Raw genomic sequence first — 21,815 nt, 5'->3', positions numbered from 1 at the left:
AAATGTTGGCACTGAGAAGTGCATATTTCTCCCCTGAAGCTGGAAAAGGTTTATGGAGCATGACAGAAATCAAAAAAGCCAACAGCTGATGTTGGGGCGGAGGATGAACCAGGGGAGTATTAAACAGGAAAGTATAAGACAGTAAGGCTGGGGCAGTTCACACAACAGGGCCTCTTCTGGAATGGCAAGCTCCAGAACCTGTGTGGTTCTCTGAGGAATGGAAATCCATCAAGATTCACCACCTATGCCAGTATACCTTGCATAGTATCTGAGCACCTTGCATAGTATCTGAGCACCTCTTTGCAAAAGACAAAAATTCCTAATCAGAATTCATTTCCATATAGGGAATTGTACTACTCTCGAGATTTGCACATTACAAGTGAATTTTACATAGGCAATTGGACTTTCATGAAGCAGCTCTCCAAGCTGTTTGAAAGAACAAAATTATGGTGAGTTCATGATTGTGCTGGCACATTCAGACCGGAAAAGTCAGAACTGAAAAGAAGTTAGGAGACCAGAAGTTTATTATATAATTTTATCCAATTCTTCTGTATTAGAAAATATGGAACAGAAGAGCTACTGATATGAGAAGAAAGTGTTGCAGGAGTTTTTAGCCTCACATTCCTAAGTCCTGCAAAGATCACTTTGTTTCAGTAATGCACAATTCCAGATATACTGTAGCTCTGCTTTATGGCATTAAATTATGAGAGGGGGAGAAAATGCTAAAATTCAAGCAGCACTGGGCATGAACAGTCAACATTAAGCCTCAATGGTCTCAATGACAGAGAAAGTATAGGATATGAAATCATCAGTTTCATTTTTAGTTTGCTCTAATTCTATAATATGAACAATTCCAACTCTTGGTAGCCCCCTTCTTAAATCAGAATGAAAATAATTTAAGAATAATTTAAGCTACCAAGAATTGGAACTGTTCAGTTTACTGAATTAGAGCAGATTTTCCCATCCTGCCCTCTAGATGTTGTTGGACTTCAACTCCCATGAGCCACAGCCAGGATCTCCAATAGTTGTGGATGGTGAGAATTCTAGTGCAAAACAACTCAAGGGCCCTAAGTTGAGGAAGGCTGAACTAACGTTTCATGCTAGTTTTCTTTAACATTTATTAGAATGCATCATGCATAATAAAGGCAAGCTTTCTTATTATTTTCTTCAATGTGTTTTCCAAACTCCAGTGTTATCTTTCCACTACAATCAACAGGGGGACTTCTACCCAGGCAAAATGCTTCCTGATGGTGCACTGCAAGATACTCCTTCATGGTCTACATCACGGGTAGGCAAACTAAGGTCCAGGGGCCGGATCTGGCCCAATCGCCTTCTAAATCTGGCCAGCGGATGGTCTGGGAATCAGCGTGTTTTTACATGAGTAGAATGTGTCCTTTTATTTAAAATGCATCTCTGGGTTATTTGTGGGGCATAGGAATTTGTTCATTCCCCCCCCCAAAAAAAAATAGTCGCCCCCCCCCCAAGGTCTGAGAGACAGTGGACTGGCCCCCTGCTGAAAAAGTTTGCTGACCCTGGTCTACATTTAGATAATTGATAATAGCAACTTATCATTAATATAATTGCAAGTGGCAAGTTATAGCTTAGGTCACATTCACGCCACACACTTAAAAGAACATTTCAAGCACATCAACTTCGCAATCCTGGGAACTATAATTTACTAAGGATGCTGTGAGTTGCATCTCTATGGGGAAGCTGTGACTATTAAAGTGGTACAAATGTGTGGATGTGACCTAAATAGCTACTTGGCTTACCTGCACAGGAGGAGGAGTTGATTTTGATCTCCCTCGGCTTCTGCTGCAGACAGAACCTGAGTGAAGAAGACTTTTAGCTGAGTCACACTTGCTGGCACAACTTCCTTCATTAGCCATTTCAAACACTGGGGAACTGGTGCTGTGTCTGTCGGTTATGGTGGCAGCAGTTGTAGATATTAAACTAGGAGGGAAAGAGGGTGGCTCCTGAATCTTCCCTGGAACAGGAAACTGGCAGAAACCATCCATATTCCTCAGCTTTCTGCTGGCACTGGGATGGGAAGTGCTGTCTTCCGCAAACTTCTTTGAATTTGAAGTCCTCGGTTGCAAAGGGGGCTTTTGCTGTGCGCTGCTCTGCCCAATGGCAGGCCGTTGCCCAATCTTTCGTTCCATGTAGTCAAGAAGTGCGTTGTGCTGTATTTGTTTCAGTTCTGCCTTAGAAAGAGACCTTCCCTGGCTTTCCAGAGCTTTGCCTCTAATGATCTTAGTGTCTTGTTCATTGATCTCATCGGACCGGGACCTTGCATTTTGCTTTTTCCACGGAATGCTTTGATCTCTCTGATCATCCAGCTGGTTGAGTTTCTCGGGTTCAGAATAAGAGATTTTCTTCTGTTCTTTGGTAGCCCTTTTCCTTCCCCCAATTCGGGCAGCTTGTGGCCTCTTTGATTCTTCCTCATTGCTGATGCTTTCCAGTGGCCTGGAGGCAGGAATCAACTTGGAGTCCTCGTTTGTACTAGATAATGACAAAGACCTGAGATGCTGAATGGATGGCCTGGAAGACGGCGTCTGCTTCAGCCGAATGGGCAAGCTCATTTGTAAATCCTTTCTCTTGAAAGAGGTTTCTCTTAGGACCTTTCTTTGAGCAACTTTTAGTTTTTCCCGATAGTCGTTCTTGAACTTCTCATCCACTGATGATGCAGGACTCTCTAGAATTTGCCCTTCATGGTTGCTGCCAGGATTATCCACACATGGGTTGGTGTCCCTTGGTATCTCTATCGGCTCTGCAGAGACTGGGAGATTGTTCCTTGGAGATCTTAAAGCAACATCATCTCCTCCTCCTCCTCCTCCTTGAGTCCAGTTTTCATGACTCATAAAACTGGGATTTTTCCCACCAGAAAGATAGTAAAGCAGAGGAGTTGTCTTTCTGTTTATCTTTATACTGGCAAAGTCATCCGGGGGCTGGCTTTCAGTTTTCTTAGAAAAATGATGCTTTGGAAAACAAACAGGCTTGAGCATTTCCTCTTGCCTGGGGTTCACCAGAAGTTCAGGGCTGCTATCCATGTCATTTTTCTTTGCTTTTCCAAACCCATTCAGTGGTTGGGAAGCAGAGGTCTCAGCATCGGGACTATAATACGGTAATGCACTGGCTGTCTCCTGGACTTCCCAGTGAGGTGTTTCTGTGAGGTCCAAACCATGAGGCAGTGGCTTCTGCATTCTGGATTGCTGATTTAGAAGTGGTTGCCAGACATCTCTGCTTCCTTCTTCAGAGCTGAAGAAATGTTTCTTGTTGCCTTCATAGCTTTCAATCATTCCTAGCACAGCCTTGTTGGAAAGAGAGCTGTCAGTGTATTTTAAGTTTGAACGGCTTTCGTATTCATCTTGGCCCAATCCTGAGCGATCGGCAACTCTGAATGGATGCAGAACACCATGAAGCTGCCCCTTCTTTGTGCTGGATACTGCCACGCAGCTTGGCAGATCTGCTGCGAAAGCTGGTTTATGTACACTGCAGGCATAAAAATACTGTTTGTTCTCTTGTGTATCATTAACAGCATTGTGGCTGGTATGTAGTGACGGAGAGGACTTAGACTCCATTGGCTCAGGAAATGCATAAGAGCAGACTGAATTTTGAGCACACGAAATATTCCGGGTCTTGACCAGAGAACCAGATCTTAAATTTTCTTGAAAAATGAAAGGTGTGGTGGATATGGTGGAGCCGGTATTCCTAGAGATATGTTGACTGACAGGATACAAACTGTCACCTTCTTCTGTGACTGGGCTTTCATCCTCCCATCTAGAGAGCCAGTAATCATTGTGATAGTTTGCTGGAGAGTCGGTATCTTGAATGCACACATCTGCATGCATACTGGGGTCAAAGCAAATTCCAGGATCTACATTTCTGTTCGTTTTACAGCTATCAACGCGCGTTGGTGGGGATGGTGGGTGAGGAGATGGAAATCTAGCCAATGGTGGTGATGGTTGGTATGGCATCCCATGGGCAGAAGTGCTTCCACATGGCTTGCCAAGGCCAGAATTTTCCAATATATAGTGGCTGCTCTTTCCCACTGCCTTGTCTCCATACATCTGTCTAAATGCTGGATTTATTGCACTGGGATTATAAATGCCTCTAACATATCCTGAGTCCATATAGGATAGCTCCTCTAGAGGCAGAGAATCATGCTCATTATAGCAAAATAGGACAGGACACTCTGGGATATTTGAGCCACCCGAGAAAGAACTATATGCAGAGTCTGCTTTTCCAGGAATGTGTAAGCACTGGTCTATGCCACTGATGGATTTATCTGGTGAAAACCTGTTAGCATCGCTAGGTGAGGCCACTGGCTCCAAGAGGTCAGCTATTCTTTTGACGTGCCTGAGGTTCCATCTTGATATTTCACTCTCAACAGAAGACATATTCTCTTTCACTAATCAGTCTGTTCTTCCAAGTAAGAAACTGACATAATATTAAGAGGTCTTTAATTTTATGACCATGACTAATCATATTTTATTGCAGATATTTTCACATGTCATCATCGCACTTCATGAACGGAGAGATGATCCTAGGAAAGAAAAGAGGTAATGGAAACACATCAGTGTTGCTTACTGCCATCTTACTACTACATAGCCCAATTAGATTCCCGGGCCACCCCCAGTAGCCCCACCCATAAGCATTTGATTGGTTGATCACAAGAGCCAATTCAAATATCTAATAGAAGCAGGAATCACATAAAAGGTGAAACAGGTTTCACTTGTCCTTCTCCTCACCATGTAACATTCAAATTGACTTTCAATGCTGTCTCTGTACACTTACAGTTTCTTACAGAAACCCTCCTCTGGCCCAAAAAACTAAAAAATGGTATGTTGCTTTCATAGATCCTGTCTCTGTCCATGAGTTCCCAGTTCTTCGTCCATCACCATCTGCTTCCTCACCATCCCAGCCATGGTTTTTTCATTTTGGAGTTTGACCCTGAGTTCAACTGTGAGTCACTAGGAATCTTCTGTACTCTTATGTTAGCTGCCTCTGCCCCAACTGATTCCACATCTGGACTTTCTCAGGCTTGAATACAGATTCACTTGCTAATTAGCAGCCCTAATTTGTCATTGCTGTGAACACTTCCATTTCATAAATAACTTGTCCTGTTCTTTAGCCTAAAAAAGGTGTCTCAGATTATATATCACTACAAACAAGACAGCTTCCCTCATTCTGTTTGGATACATTATAAGTATTCTCCTTCACTGAGTGTGTGCTGGTATCCTTCAGGCATAAGAATAGTGAACACTATGCTTCTTGGGTGCTTATAATTTGAACGATGCAATTTACATTTTTGTTTTATAAACATAAGATTTGATGGCATCTTGATTCTCACAAAACATGAAATTTTTATAATTGTGTAAAGCTTTGGGGAAACTATTTGCAGTGCATCTGAGTTGAAGATCACATCTATCAAACAAAGTGGTGCTGTGTTAATATTTAGCTACATTATCACATCGAGACAAGGATTTATATAAAAAGCAAAACTTTTGAAGACCTGGCAAGGATTGCTGCATTTTTTTCATAAAGGTCCAAAGGTTCACTTTTCAAACTTCAAGTAGTGGGCCAGTTCAGAAGTAATGATCTTGGCTCAATAAACCATGGTTTATTAAACTAAGAACAAACACAGAATCTGATCCAATTCTAGTTTTCATATCCTGGTTAGTAGGCAGAGACTAAGGCACAATTTCCTGGTTTCTGTGTAACAGGGCACAAATCATTAGACAAGTACCTAAACCAGGACACAATGGAAGGAGAGAAGGGAGGGGGGGTCCAGGCACAATGCTCATTTTTTGTTTCATAAATAAATTATGCCAAGATTGTTTTCTCTGAACTGGCCCAATTTCTTCAGTTAGTTGTAAAAATAAATAAGAAGGGCCAGAGAGTTTTCCAAAGGAGGGCACCATTCAGTCAAAATTTAACATGTTAAAATCAGAATGATTTCAATGAGAATTGGTGAAACACATGCTCACTTGTTCAACTGAAATAAAACTTAGAAGTCCTTGGCCGTGCCCAGAACTTACTGGTAGAAATGCAGTGTCCCTCCTATTTTGGCCAAAGCCTGCATTTTAAGTGTGTGTGATCCTTTCAAATTTATCTGTGAAATCTGGGCACATATTAATACAAATGTCTTGACAAACCTAAGAAGTAGTGTTATCCTTTGTTTCTCTAGAATTCTATAAATAGCTCAAAATATATGTCAAATACTAATACAGTGGTGCCTCGCAAGACAAAATTAATTCATTCTGCGAGTTTTATCGTCTTGTGATTTTTTTTCGTCTTGTGAAGCACGGTGTCGGGAAAGTTTTGGAAAAGCTTCAAAAATCACCAAAGTCTTTAAAAACCTCAAAAAAGGCTACCACACCGCGTTCTATGAGTTGCTCCTCGGAGTCAAGTCGCAACTGTATTAACGGTGTTAAGAAAAAGGAAACAAACTTGCAAGACGTTTCCGTCTTGCGAAGCAAGCCCATAGGGAACATCATCTTGCGAAGCAGCTCAAAAAACAAAAAACCCTTTCGTCTAGCGAGTTTTTTGTCTTGCGAGGCATTCGTCTTGCTGTACCGAAAGGTCCTGCTAGATCAATCATGTGTAGACAAAAACAATTGCTACAAATTTCCCTGATGACATATTGAAATCATTATATACCTTTCAAAAGCCTTTCCTAGGACTCAGCTACATTTGTAAAGATAAAGCGCTTTATATGCGTTATAACACTATAATACCAGATGGTGCTGTGGAGTCCTGCTTTCTGCCAAAAGGACTTCCCTGTGTGAAGTTTACAACTCATTTAATTAAATCACTTCTTTGATGTGTCTGGATCCAGTCCTAGACTGTCTGAAGTCTGATTTCCCTCTGCCCCGCGAAGCAGAATTCTGTCTGCATTGGCAAGATGGGAGAACAATAATGCTAAGATAACTTCCTGGTATTTTATGTCCATGGTTTTAGCAAGCTGGTGAGTGTCCAAAACAACAACACAACACAACACCCCAAAACATTTTTAAATTACGATAGTCCAGAGAAATAAAGTGATCAGAGAAATAAAGTAGTGGTAATGGCCATCACAAAATACATTATCAGAAGTAGTTTTGTTGCCGATGTCAGCAGATAACTGGAGAGGTCCTTGATGGTACACAAGAAATGCTTTCACTTCGACAGCAGGAAATTATCTGGTCTGTAAACAAGCACCTGGACCCAAAGAACATTGCATCTAGTTTCGTGTGCCAAAATGAGCTTTGGAGAGGTGTTCCATCACCACCACATCCACATGCCACATAGCAAACATCTTCTGAAACTGTTGGAAACTGCCAGTCAAAGGGAATGAATGAATGAATGAATAATGAATGAATGAATGCATGAACCCCTTGGTTATCAGTGCATTTAAAGCAACTGGTTTGATTCTGGCCAAAATTCCTGGGACAGTGGAATCCAGTCCTCAATACTTTTATTAAACCCCTTTCAAGTTATATTTATGGTCTCATGGTCAACATTGCTTAGCCAGCCTGCTGAAACATAACATATTATCTCAAAGGAGGATAATTGCATGTTTGTGCTGGCATGTTCTAAGGATATCTTCTAGATTGGGTGTTTGGGTATCTGTTTAATCTGGTAAAGGCATCTTGGCTGCCTGTCATCAAGGTTTTTTCCACCCAAAATATAAGAAGTGTGATTAAAAGCAAATATCACTGGTTACAAAGTAACAAAAGATGGAAGGAGCCACAGAGTCCAAATAGTAATTTGTGTCTTGTGACCAATAAGGCACATTGATAATGAAAATTGTAAAATGCATATTTCATAGTTAATAAATCGCAAAACAGTTTATAACTTAGCATGACTTCCATGATGAATAATTTAATAAACATCACTCTATTTACATATTCTGACATATTGTATTAATCTCAGTCTTAACATGTCATGTTTGAACTATATGTTCTCCAGTAAGTAAATGAATTTATTATAGTGCCTTGAACGTTGTTGTTCCAATGCATAACATTCCAGTTTGCATGTAACGCTAAGCCAAACTATGGCTTAGTGCAAATGAGCAAACATGTGAGCTCCCAGAGGAGATCACAGCTTCTTTGTTCCTTCTCCAGCTGGTCTGCTACTGTCCTGAATGAAGCCATGGTTTGGTTTAGCAGGTCATCTGAAGCAAGGCTCACGGTTTAGTTCTCTCCAAGCAAACCACAAGCTTTAACTAAGGTTTGCCCTATGGTTCACAGTTCATGGTTTGCCTGGAGAGAGCTACACCAAACACTTGGATTCAGTTGATACACTAAGCCAAACTACACTAAGCACTGCACAGCAGCAGAAGGACCAGAGAAGGAGCAAAGTAGCCACAAACTTCTCCCCAGAAGTCCATGCATTTGCTCATCTGTGCTAAGTCATGGGTTAGGTGAGTGTTAGGTACAAATGAACTCTCCCTATAAGTGTATGGCCATGCTGCTTTCCTTCTCTGCATGAGATCCAGCGAAGAGGTGAGAGGGCATCTGTTTGTGCAACAGGGCTGCTGCTTCTTCCTCTCCTTCTCCCTTCAGCTCTCAGGATCAGATGCACAGGGAAGAAGACAGGCCAAAATTCCCTTTGATAAGGTGGGTTTCTATTGCACAAGCGGGAAGACATCATTGGAAGTTACCATCTGACACTTACCATAGTTGTCAAGTTTGTCATATAATCTATGTTCCATACCCTTGGTACCCATACACCCAAAGAACAGAGGGTTTTGTTTTCTGACTCTAAACAGCCACCCAATCTGCAATTAACAAGTGAGCTGTTATCTCAAGAACTTCCCTGTTACCTCAAAAATTTCCCTGGGCACCAAACAATTTTCCAGTAAATCATGACCTACAGTATTTCCATGAATGTAGAGTTTTAGTAATTTGGGGCATGCCCATAAAACATGCATTAGAGTTACTACAGAAGCTCAACATCACTAGCAATGATCACTTAAACCGTGTAGATTCTGTCTAATCTTCCTGTTAGATACCACCTATGTAATGTTTTATAAACAATGAAAGTATAAAGCACACATTTATATGCCAATATAAAATATACTGGTTGCACATTGCAAGACTGGAATGTTCTTTTTTCCATGGCAAACAACAGGGCAGCCAAATATTTATGTTTTAAAGGATTATGCAGCAGTTTCGGTGGCAATGAAACTTATTCTCCAGCAGCTTTTTTTGGGCCCAGGGTGTCAGGCTCATAAATGCATGCTGACTAAAGAATTTCTAACGCAATTACACACATCAATCCAACACCCAGTTTATTGTACAAGAGAAAATCATTCTCTAATTGTCTCCATTGCCTCATCAAAAACCTAAGTAGTTATAGATTTGTGCTTGGTTAGCTGCTGGGATTAAAGGCCACATTGATTTAGCCACTTAATGTTCTCTATTATCATCATCATCATCATCACCATTATTATTATTTAAAATATAGTCTGGAAGCTCTTCCTCCAGATTATGGAAGGAAGGAACACCAGAATGAAATACCAGAGACATCATCCATATTGATGATAAACTGCTTTGTTGGTTGTGCACTATACATCATAATGACAGGCAAATACTTTTGGCCCTGCAAAACACACCAAACCAAGTGCAACTGTTCAGACAGTAATGGAAAAGGCAAGCAGCAACCCACAGATGCTCCATTATTAGAAATATGACATGGCAGCTACTAGAGTGTAAATCTGCCAAAGGTTTTAAAAACTAGTCTACTTTTATAGGGCTGGAACAGGCAGCATTTGACAGCTACAGTGCCTTCTGCTATTAACTTGATATCCCTGCTGCCATAAATAATCAGAGCCCTCTGTAAGCACCTCATCACAGTAAGAAGGACCTCAAAGCAAGGCATCAGATGCTCCTCAGTAGCATGTGACATACCTCAGTGGTCACATAACTGCGCACCCAGAATTGATGCTTAACATGCCACCAGACTGAGGCCTGCAGTCGAAGTTTTCAAACCTCCTTTGTTGGAGAGGCTGGATGGTCATCTATCAGGGATTCTTTAGTGGCAATTCTTGCATTGCAAGGAGTTGGGCTAGATGATGCTTGAGGGTCCTTCCCAATTCTAAGAGTATACGATTTGGAGAGGAGAAAAACTATGAGGGACACATCCACCCATCGCTCCTTGCTTCATAGGAATTTCATGGGGATTCGGATTCTGACGTGCAAGGTCACACTGGTCATCCCTTTGCCAGATCTGTGGCCCAAACGATGCCAAATCAACCCCATTAATTGGAGGTTGTTCGAGATGCATTCCCAGAGGATAACACCCAGTGGTTGGAAAACCTGCTAAATTCATTCCTCCATAAGGATATGATTTTCAATGGAACAGAGAGACCGAAAGAAGGTATTTCACTGGAGGAGACCAGGCTTTGAACAAAAAAGCTTAGCATTCCTGCACTGCTTCAAGGACAGTTTCACTATCAATCATTTTGAGCCAAGGGGAATGTGGAAAGCAGCCAAAGTGCAGCGCAGACGGAGGTGGGGGGTGGGGAGTCATTACAATAAGTTAATTTATAAAGTGGAGCTACGTTTTTACAAGACATAGCAAACAAGTGAGGCAGCTCCTAAGAAAAGAACAAAGAGGACTAAGGGCGTCATTGATAGGGGGAAGGATTTTCAATGGGTTCTTTGGGGATAAAAACCAGATCCTTGGCTGGTATTCAACAAAGTTTTACTCAGAGCAGACCTATTGAATGTAACTAATGGATGTAACTAAGTCATGTTCATTAATTTCAGTCGGTCGTTTGAATCCCCGCAACGGGGTGAGCTCCCATTGCTCGGTCCCTGCTCCTGCCAACCTAGCAGTTCGAAAGCACATCAAAGTGCAAGTAGATAAATAGGTACCACTCTGGTGGGAAGGTAAACAGCGTTTCCATGTGCTGCTCTGGTTCGCCAGAAGCGGCTTAGTCATGCTGGCCACATGACCCAGAAGCTGTACGCCGGCTCCCTCGGCCAGTAAAGCGAGATGGATTCAACGGTCAAGGGTCCTTTACCTTTACTCTGAGAAATACTTACTTGAATGACACCCACTATGGTGCAAAGTGGGACTTAACTGGGCTTCATCTAAATCAGAACAACCTATTTGACATTTAGGTAACTATTCATTTCTAGAGAAGCTGAGAAATCCAAACAAGGAACAGAGAAATTCAAGCAGACACCTTGTGAAAATGCCATAGCACCTTTGATTTACAAATGACCATGTAATACCTTCTTGGCTGCCATCGAGTTCATTCCAAGAGCTTAATAAAGCAACAGTCAATTTGACATTAAGTAGCTCTCTTTAAATGTTTTTAATAGTCATAGCCTGAGTAAGCAAGTCTATAGAAAACCTGGCCTGTTTTTTTATATATATTTTCTACGAAACTCCCTCCCCACTATTCTACAGACTTTTTAGATTTGGATGGAAAATTAACCCCATTAATTGGAGGTTGCTTGAGATGCATTCCCAGAGAATAACACCCAGCGGCTGGAAAACCTTCTAAATTAATGATGTCACTTGGAATTGTAAAATGATGTCATTTGGAATTGTAAACTAAACTACAAAGGCCCAAGCAGGAGGGAGGGCCCTGGGTAAATTTTGCTTCTATTACACACATCAACAGGACTTCCTCCAACCCCAAGTGGTGAATGCAATGTTTATGTCAAGGCCATTCTGAATATATGATGGGATGTAAACCAACAACCCAATCCCGTACTTGTTTATTGAGAAATAAGCCCCACTGAATTCAGTCGGACTTAGTCCCATGCATTGTCCAGCCTAAGCATTTGTAAGTTCCACTGATTTTAATGTGTGAGATAGTTTTGAAATCTATGTGAGATAAAAAAAAGTGCACTCTTTTATCTGCACAAAGAGCATGGATCACACTTAAGTTTTTCCCCAGGCCTCTGCAAATCCTCAAACAATGCCAAAACATTACTCTTTATGTGTAAACGTTCTGGAAGAGGAAACACATCTTGAGAAAAGCTTTTTACATTCCCAAGCAAAGTGATGAAACCAGCAGCTTTAGTCTCCGTGCATTTTGAAAAGCTAGCAATAACTACACACAGCCCAAGCACCTTTTGCATCTGGAAGAAAGGAACACATTCATTTGCTGAAAATCCAACTCATGTCTAAAGGGACACTTTTATTTTCAGAAACTGTTTTGTGGCTAAAAACAGCCACAATGCTACTTTCTAGAAATGTCCTGGCAATCTCATATTGCAAACTCCTGGGACAACTCAAAGCATATTGAAGGGAAGGCACTCTGTGTTGCGATTGTAATTCTCTGCCAGGGTTGGGGGTGGGGATTACATTAAACTAAGTGATTATCAGAGGCCAGAGAAATAGCAAATGGAGCCAAGTGCTTTAATACACGCTGCCATTGCAAGGGGCTGGATGGTGGAATGCAAGACTGAAATCAGCCATCACCTTTAAGAGGGCCATGGTTTTATTCCCCTGCAATAATCCTGAAACATAGGCTAGGATGAGATGTACTGCTTTATATGACCAGCACAATGTTTCTTCATGAACATCATGGCTAAGCAGGGTTTGCAATTTATGTCCTCCTAGTCTAAAGCCAGTGGGACGCGGGTGGCGCTGTATGTTAAACCACAGAGCCTAGGACTTGCTGATCAGAAGGTTGGAGGTTCGAATCCCCGCGACAGGGTGAGCTCCCGTTGCTCAGTCCCTGCTCCTGCCAACCTAGCAGTTCGAAAGCATGTCAAAGTGCAAGTAGATAAATAGGTACCGCTCCGGTGGGAAGGTAAGCGGCATTTCTGTGCGCTGCTCTGGTTCACCAGAAGTGGCTTAGTCATGTTGGCCACATGACCCAGAAGCTGTACACCGGCTCCCTTGGCCAATAAAGCGAGATGAGCACTGCAACCCCAGAGTCGGTCACGACTGGACCTAATGGTCAGGGGTCCCTTTACCTTCAGTCTAAAGCCAACCATCTTTCAGAAGAACCTAAGAGCTCTGCTGCATCAGGCCAGTGGGCTATCTAGTCCAGCATTCTGTTCTCACAAGGACCAATCAGAGGCCTACAGGAAACCCACAACCAGGACCTAAGTTGCAACAGTACAGATTCTCAGAAACTGGTATTCAGAGGCATAGTCCACTGCATCACCCTGCTCTGAGCATTTCATCTCTGAAAACCAGTTATTGGTAACAACAGGAGAGGAGAGTGCTATTGCCTTCAGGTTCTGCTTGCAGGCAGCGGTGACACAGGGTGCCCCTGAAATTTGAGAGCCCAAAGTCCACCACTGCCTGCATGGAGTACCTGAAGGCAATAGCACTCTCCCCTCCTTTTGTTCCCAGTAACTGGTTTTCAGAGGTTTATTGCCTCCGGCAATGGTTGGCCTTTAGCTTGATCTGGCTGGGGCTCTTTCCTGTATTCTGACCAGGGCCTTTTTCTTAAAGTCCTCAGACAACCACCAGCCTCTCACTCTCTGCTCATTTTATTCTGCAATGCCTTATGGGGTTCATTTTTATTTGCCTATTTAATATATTTGTATAGCGCTTAATCCTCAAAACAGTCTCCAAAAGGTTTATAAAAAACCAAATACAATATTTATAACAATGAAACTGACAAGCTACAATATAATACAATGTAACGCGGTATCAAACAAAACAGCAACAAAACCCTAAAAAGCAAAAACAGAGCAGCACATTTAGAAACATCTTTAGGGTCATAAGATGTTGTTGGGGCATGCCCTGAATAGCCTGCTTGGTCCATTGTCTTGCAGCTGGCGAGAGAATCTAATTTGCAGTTAATTTATGGGTTTCATATCAGTAACTTAGGTACTGAGCAGGCCTTTTCCCAATGGCTTCTCAGAAATGTGAGACAACCACCACCACCTGCCATTAATCTTTTTTTCAAAATCCAGCCGTCCTCAAAAGAATGCGATCAATAAGCATGTGAAATGTAAAGCAAACATCACGACTAGCCTACCAGTGTTATGTCTTGTACCCAGCTGTGAATGACCCATTGCTTATCAAAGTACAAATGGCTAAGGTAAATATTAAACTAAATTCTTCAGATTCCATTCGCCTACAGGGTTGGCACCTGTAGCTTCACCTGATTTATAAGCAAAAAAAATAATAATCTGTGGGGAAGGCACCACCTTCTGGGCCAGGCTGGACATTCAGGGGAAGCCTAACTACAGAAACCTGAATATAACATGTGGAGGGAAACTGATAGTGATGGTGAGTACTTAACCCAGGCATAGGCAAACTCGGCCCTCCAGATGTTTTGGGACTACAACTCCCATCATCCCTAGCTAACAGGACCAGTGGTCAGGGATGATGGGAGTTGTAGTCCCAAAACATCTGGAGGGCTGAGTTTGCCTATACCGGACTTAACCCTCTTCCCACCCAGCACTTCTCCCTTGCATTCCACTTCCACAGCTGATTTTCTCCTAACTATTATTATTACGACAATTTATTACTCACCCTTCATCCCCTGGTCCCAGGTCAGGTTATAGCAATTAAAACACAATGTTAAAAACATTTTAAGGCAACTTAAATTTACAGAACTAAAGGGGGGGCTCCTAAACAATGACAATACAGTGGACCCTCTAGTTACATACTGCCCTGGATACGTAAAGTTCAGGTTACGAACACGGCAAACCTGGAAGTGTATGCTTCCGCATTTCACCGTGCATGCCCAGAAGTGCACTTTGGCCAGGCTCCTAACAGAATATTAAAAACACGATAAAACATCAAACATTAAAAACTTCCCTAAACAGAGTTGCCTTCAGATGTTTTGCAAAAGTCAGATACAGTGGTACCTCGGGTTACAGACGCTTCAGGTTACAGACTCCGCTAACACAGAAATAGTACATCAGGTTAAGAACTTTGCTTCAGGATGAGAACAGAAATCGCTTGGTGGTGGCATGGCAGCAGCGAGAGGCCCCATTAGCTAAAGTGGTATCTCAGGTTAAGAACAGTTTCAGGTTAAGAACAGACCTCCAGAACGAATTAAGTTCTTAACCCGAGGTACCACTGTAATTGTTTATTTCATTGACATCTGATGGGAGGGCATTCCACAAGGTGGGCGCCACTACCGAGAAGGCCCTCTGCCTGGTTCCCTGTAACCTCACTTCTCACAGTGAGGGAACCACCAGAAGGCCTTCAGAGTCTCATCAAGACTGTGTGTTATGTACTGCGCTAGGATCCTAGAATGCAACAAATGGGTTGGCCTGCAGGAGCAGCCCAATCAGGCTCTAGGAGGGAAGCAGAGTCAGCCAATCACATGGGACCCATTGTGTAAATAATGTATATAAAGCCTGAGGTTCTGGGGGAGAATTCACTGTTTATGAGATGCAATAAAGAGCATGAAATCACTATGCGACTCTGAGTATATTTCACTGTGCGGGTGCCATCAGCTGCCCAGGTGCAAACCATTGATAGACTGACGAGAATGCAAACAGCCGCAGCCTGTACAGCAGCAGATTTACTTTGGGCTTTGCTTTACTTTTTAGATTTTTCAAGGTCTGAGGAAATCCAAATTTAGTCAACAAAAGCATGGATGCCCAGAAATCTTGGACTCAGACAGCCTCAGATGCATGGTAAAGTTCAGTGCGGACAAGCCCAGAGTCAAGCCATCATTCCATAGAGTTCATGAGGCTTATCTACATAACACTGTTTTTCTCGCAGCAAACACAGGTTTAACTGACAATTACCCTCCGAACCCTCTGGCAAACTTTGGTGATCAGCATCTCTCAGGGCATTTGAAGTCTCAAACAAGGTCTTGGATTACAACCTGTCTTTCTGGGCTTTATCTGAGCTGCCTGAAGCTAAGGGGTAAATGAGATCCCGTTAAAGACTGCAATCTGGCTATAGCTGGCAATACAAGAAATGGGATACTGTGATCTTGGTCTGGGCAGAATAGCAATTTTCCAGCAGATGTGTGTTTGTTGGTATAATATAATGTGTATAAATATAATGAGTTGTGGTGAAGCAGAAAAATACCCTCTATCATTACTGCCCAAGAGGCCCAAACAAGGGAAAATGTGCATATGTCAGTTTCTTAGTCTACACCATCATTTTCACAGACATGAACTACCATAAACTCAGAGCCTTTTGCCTTCCCTCTGATTTCAAACTGAACTCATGAAAAGCGAACCTTTTTACAAGCCGGGTCTCTGCTTAAACAGTGCATTTCCTCTAGCAATACACTCCACTGCTCTGCTCTTAATAAAATCCACCCCTACGACAGAGCTAATGAAACCAAGGCATGGAAATTTGTTAGTTTTTAGCCGTGAGCCACATTCCTCAGGACTGCAGTGCAGGATGAGTTGCATTGCCTTCCTTGTTCCCATCCTTAACAAAGGTCAGTGTAAAACCTTTAACTGGGTCTTTCTGCTTTGGTTTCTGGGGCTGTCTGTCACTATAATAACTTACAGACATTGTAATGCTGTGCAACAGTGAAGGAGAATAGATAGAAATACAGCGGTACCTCGGGTTACAGATGCTTCAGGTTACAGACACTTCAGGTTACAGACTCTGCCAACCCAGATATAGTACCTCGGGTTAAGAACTTTGCTTCAGGGTGAGAACAGAAATCGCACGGTGGCGGCGCAGCGGCAGCAGGAGGCTCCATTAGCTAAAGTGGTGCTTCAGGTTAAGAACAGTTTCAGGTTAAGAATGGACCTCCAGAACGAATTAAGTTCTTAACCCGAGGTACCACTGTAAAAGTAAAGTTGTAATATGATAACCAGTAATATTAATGTCCAGCAAGGATGAATGAGCTGGAAACAGATGTTTGGACCTGGTGGTCAGAGCCAGTTCAACCATCTAGGCCCGGACCAACTCCCGGTGATGAAGAAGAAGAAGAAGAAGAGTTTGGATTTGATATCCCTCTTTATCACTACCCGAAGGAGTCTCAAAGCGGCTAACATTCTCCTTTCCTTTCCTCCCCCACAACAAACACTCTGTGAGGTGAGTGAGGCTGAGAGACTTCAGAGAAGTGTGACTAGCCCAAGGTCACCCAGCAGCTGCATGTGAAGGAGCGGGGACGCGAACCCGGGTCACCAGATTATGAGTCTACCGCTCTTAACCACTACGCCACACTGGGGACTGCAGTCCAACATCTGGAAGGCCACAGGTTCTCCAACTGTTAGGGAACAGCTATCTGGATTAGCAGAATCCTAGGGCTGTGTTAGAAGCCTTTGTCTAGACTCTTACAAACAGGCCTATACCTATCTTGGCTTTACCAATTCTTTATTCAGCATTTTAGACCTAACCACCTAGAGTGAGCTTCCCTGACCTCACCAGCAGCTTAAGGAAACGCATTCCTGTCCTCTTCTGCTATTACACTGCTTCTGGCATGTCTGGTATCTAATGCTAACTGAAGCTGTCCTTCAGAATCCTCTGATATAACGGGGGGTGGGGGTGGGGGGGGAGTCCTGTCCCACCAACAGTGGCAAAAGTCCCTGAACCAGTCCTACATGGGATTTAGGAGACAGGGCACATTCCAAACCAAAAAGCCAGCTGCTCTCTGGAGTGGCAATCCTGTACCCTCTTTCCTTAGAGTAAGTCTCATTGAACTAAATGAGGACTACGTCTATGGAGGTATGTACAGGACTGCAATCAGCCAAATTCATTGATTTTCATTGGGACTCAGATGTCTCCAAGTGTATTTTTTATTGTTATAAACTGTACTTTTGAATAAATACACAGACACACGTGTATATACACACCAAAGAAATCTCCAAGTGTCAATTTTGTACCTGGGATATCCAAATCTCTCTTAAAATAGTGGGGAAGGGTTATTATACCTCTGTTTTGTCCGCAAGCAGTTGCATGATGGATGGCTTTCTCCACATCCCCCTAAGTGTTTCTGCCTGATCTCTTGCTCCACATTGTGCAGAGTCTGGCAGTCACAAACAAATGAAACAAACTATTCCGTTGGTTAAATCGTCCTGCGTCCAAAATCAATTGGTCTTCAGAATGCGTGTTTCAACTGATATCTATCAATAACCTCTGAAACTATGCAAGGATTATGCAGGTATTCGGTGGCATTTATTGTGCAGAAGAGGAGAATGTACAGTATATTGTTATAATAGCGAAACAAGTCAGAATACTCCAAATTGGCTGAGAATTGAAAATAAAACCCAAGCCATCTTTCTTGGCCATTACCCTGGACATTCAGGCTCTGAGTGGCCTCCAGCATGGTTTCCTGACTGGCTGGGATCCATTATTATACAGCAGCCTCCAGGTCAGAGCATTTCTACTCATGGCTAATGAGTACTTGGGTCTTGAGCATTTCTAAGCAAGATTCAGTTTTCTGCTTGACCCATCTTCCTTAACCTCAGCTCCTATTCTGCCTTATCCAATTCTCACATCATTATGGGTTTCCTATTTGAATTCTGACCAGGCGCCATTTTCCTGTAAATTCTAATTAGAGAGAAAAACAACGGATTGGATCCAAAGGACATTTACCGGTAGTTATTTCCATTGATAAGTCACGTTGATTTAAATGTTTACCTACTGATTTCAATGGGACTAAAGTGTGACTAACTTCTTCTAGATGCAAGCTAAAAAGAATTTCACCAGTGTTTTATCCAGTATCTTCTATGATCACAAGAGATTATACGAACATAGGAAGCCATTTTATACTGAGTCAGACTATTGGTCCATCTAGCTCTGACTGGCAGCAGACCTCCAGGCTTTCAGAGAGGGGGCATTCCCAGCCCTACTTGGAGATGCCACCGATTAAAACTGGGACCTTCTGCATCCAAAGCAGATGCTGAACCACTGAACTATGGTCCTTCCCTCACAACATATAGGGCAGGGGTCAGCAACCTTTTTCAGCCATGGACCAGTCCACTGTCCCTCAGACCATGTGGTGGGCCAGACTATTTTTTTGGGGGGGGGGGATGAACGAATTCCTATGCCCCACAAATAACCCAGAGATGCATTTTAAATATAAGCACACATTCTACTCATGTAAAAACACGCTGATTCCCAGACCATTCGCGGGCCGGATTGAGAAGGCGATTGGGCCACATCCAGCCCACTGGCCTGATATGTTACAGTATGAAAAACAGGGCAAATAAAGAAGATACAGGGTTATATTCATCATGGCATCATGTCAGGGACCTCTTAGCAGAAGAATTACAGCTCAACACTCCATGAACCCCTAAATTTCTTCTGGGACGTCTGTCCCCCCCAACCCTCTGGAGCACATCTGGGGAGGGGAGGGGCTGCCACACATTGGGAGGAAGGGAAGTCCCATTGTGCTAGAGGTAATCCTTGTGCTAATGCAACAAGTCAGTTGAGTAACACCTACAGGTCCCTGGACGGCACACAACAAGCATTAAAAGCACAATTAACAACCAACATTAAAAAAAGACATCATTGTCAACAATCAAAGAGATAAAGCAAGCACCATGCATTTCATCCTTCCCCAGAGACATAGCTGTCAACTTTTCCCTTTTTTAAAGGGAAATTCCCTTATTCCGGATAGAATTCCTTGCAAGAAAAGGGAAAACTTGACAGCTATGCCCAGAGGTGAGCATGCACTACAAAGGGAGAGGCATGCCAGTTAGCTGTTTTTGTCATTGTGTGCAGCAGCAAATAAATAAATAAAGGAGGAGGGTGGCTTCTGCTGGGGTGACCGATATTGTTACGTGGTCGAGGCAAAGCTTGGCTCTCTGCTTTCTCTGCCAGGGCTCTGAAACAATGGGATCTTTATTACAGGGTGCCTAAATAAATAATACAGCCCTCAAATACAAGAGAGAGAAAGAGACTTCTATTCTGAAAAGTTCTCAAACTAAGAACTGCTTATGGCTTGGAGCATATTTATAATTACTTGGGGTGGTGGTAAGTCTCACTGAACTCAAAGGGGCTTCCTTGTGGCACGCACACGATTGCACTGTTAATCATTTAATCAAATCCAGAAATTAAAAATACACTGGCTGGATAGAACAATAGATAACCACCACAGTTAGATCACACAATGGATGCTCGGCCATAACATGTGTACGACTACATTCCACAGTTGAAGGCTAAGATTACAATGCTCAGTGTGTGGCTGGGTGCTGGCAATCTCTCAGACAGAATACCATATTTCATTTTGACCATACAATGATGAATTCTAAAAAAGAGTGACGCAGCATTGAGGGAAGACCTTTGAATGACGTTGAGGAAACCAGTAATAATGAGCATTTAGCTCACATGCACAGAGAACCACAATTGTGTTCATGCATTATCACGGTTTCTGAGAGCAAGGAGGATTCAAAACACTTTTGCCCAAATGCACTTAGAATCCCCTGAGTATGGAAAGGTAGGAAGTGGAACAGGCCCATGCAGAGACATGAGGGGTTGGGTATGGGTGCATATTTCATCACAACTTTAAGCCCACATGTTTTCCAGCCCAAATCCTTGAATGGGTTGTTGTTTTTTGCATGTTATTACCTATACAGTAAAAGGTAAAGGTAAAGGTACCCCTGACCATTAGGTCCGGTCGCAGACGACACTGGGGTTGGGGCACTCATCTCGTTTTATTGGCCGAGGGAGCCGGTGTACAGCTTCCGGGTCATGTGGCCAGCATGACTAAGCCGCTTCTGGTGAACCACAGCAGCACACGGAAATGCCGTTTACCTTCCTACTGGAGCGGTACCTATTTATCTACTTGCACTTCGTGCTTTCGAACTGCTAGGTTGGCAGGTGAAGGGACCGAGCAACAGAAGCTCACCCCGTTGCGGGGATTCGAACTGCCAACCTTCTGATCGGCAAGCCCTAGGCTCTGTGGTTTAACCCACAGCGCCACCCTCATCCCTTAGCCTATACAGTACACACCAACAAATCTGTATTTAGTGGCATCTTAATTCTAACAGAAAAAGGGGCACAGCATATCACACACCTTGAGATTTGACCCCAAATCCTGAGTATTAAATGATTTCTACTTTAAATGAAAGATTAGTCAAATTCCAGTTCTCCCAGAAATACATTAGCATCTAAGACAGAAAACATATTTTTAAAACAACCTGTTGAAGAATATGGATTTAAGTGAAGACAGCGTAGGCAATGGAATTTAAACAGTAATCAGTCAGACAGATTAATGTTTCTGGGAAGAGTGGCTCTTTTGAGGGAATTCTCATCCTATCTTCAGGATTATTTTTTTAGAAAATAGGCCCCTTTCCCCAACCTCAGCAGCCATCCTCGTAAATATCACATTCACTCACTATTGGATCACACGCGTTAAAATGGTGAAGAAACTGTTGTGATTCCCATGTTCCTTTGGGCAGAATGAACTAATAATCCAAATAATAGGTGCTCTTTCAAATGGACACTCTTCTTTTGCATAAAATAATCCCCTAGATCAGGGATGAACAACCTTTTTCAGCTTGCCAGGAACATAACTGGCCAGAACCTCTATCCCAGTGGTGGGTAGACCTGGAGTACGTGAGGCCACCCCACTTTCCTCTCACTTTCTGACAAGCTATAGGCAGACTTGCTGATATGGCAGCATCAATGTGGATTACAGGAGCTAAAAAAGACTTGGTGTCTGCTGTAACATCTAGTTCCATTAGTGTACAAAGTGCTCCATTTCCAGGTGAAATGAACATGAGGTCAGTCAGGTGCATTTTTTCTTCTTCGTGTAGCTGCATGAACTACAACCTTGGGTCACCAAGCAATCCTTGTTATTTTTTTGACCTGCTTAACTAGAAGTGGGTGGGGTGGGAGAACAGCCTTGCCACTTCCAACTGCAATTTAAAAGTTGCAACTTGTTGAAGTCCCCCAAGCGAGAACATTGTGCCAAATATAGAACAGGACATTAAAGTTGTATTACTGTAGCTGGCATGCAAGAT

General features: G+C 42.8%; 1 protein-coding gene across 3 annotated transcripts in view; it reads right to left on the bottom strand.

Annotated features, from left to right (window-relative positions):
• The window catches only part of SHROOM1 (shroom family member 1), a 44,464-nt gene that overhangs the window by 14,812 nt on the left and 7,837 nt on the right, over nt 1-21,815 (bottom strand). For all 3 annotated transcript variants that reach the window (XM_077924507.1, XM_077924506.1, XM_077924505.1), the window contains one exon: nt 1,773-4,546. In XM_077924507.1, the coding sequence (XP_077780633.1) occupies nt 1,773-4,400 (2,628 nt within the window). In that variant the 5' untranslated portion in view covers nt 4,401-4,546. The remainder of the gene's footprint in view (nt 1-1,772; nt 4,547-21,815) is intronic.

Source organism: Podarcis muralis, chromosome 2 (assembly GCF_964188315.1).
Source record: "Podarcis muralis chromosome 2, rPodMur119.hap1.1, whole genome shotgun sequence".
NCBI classification, from domain to species: domain Eukaryota; kingdom Metazoa; phylum Chordata; class Lepidosauria; order Squamata; family Lacertidae; genus Podarcis; species Podarcis muralis.
This window is presented reverse-complemented; position numbering and strand designations above follow the sequence as displayed.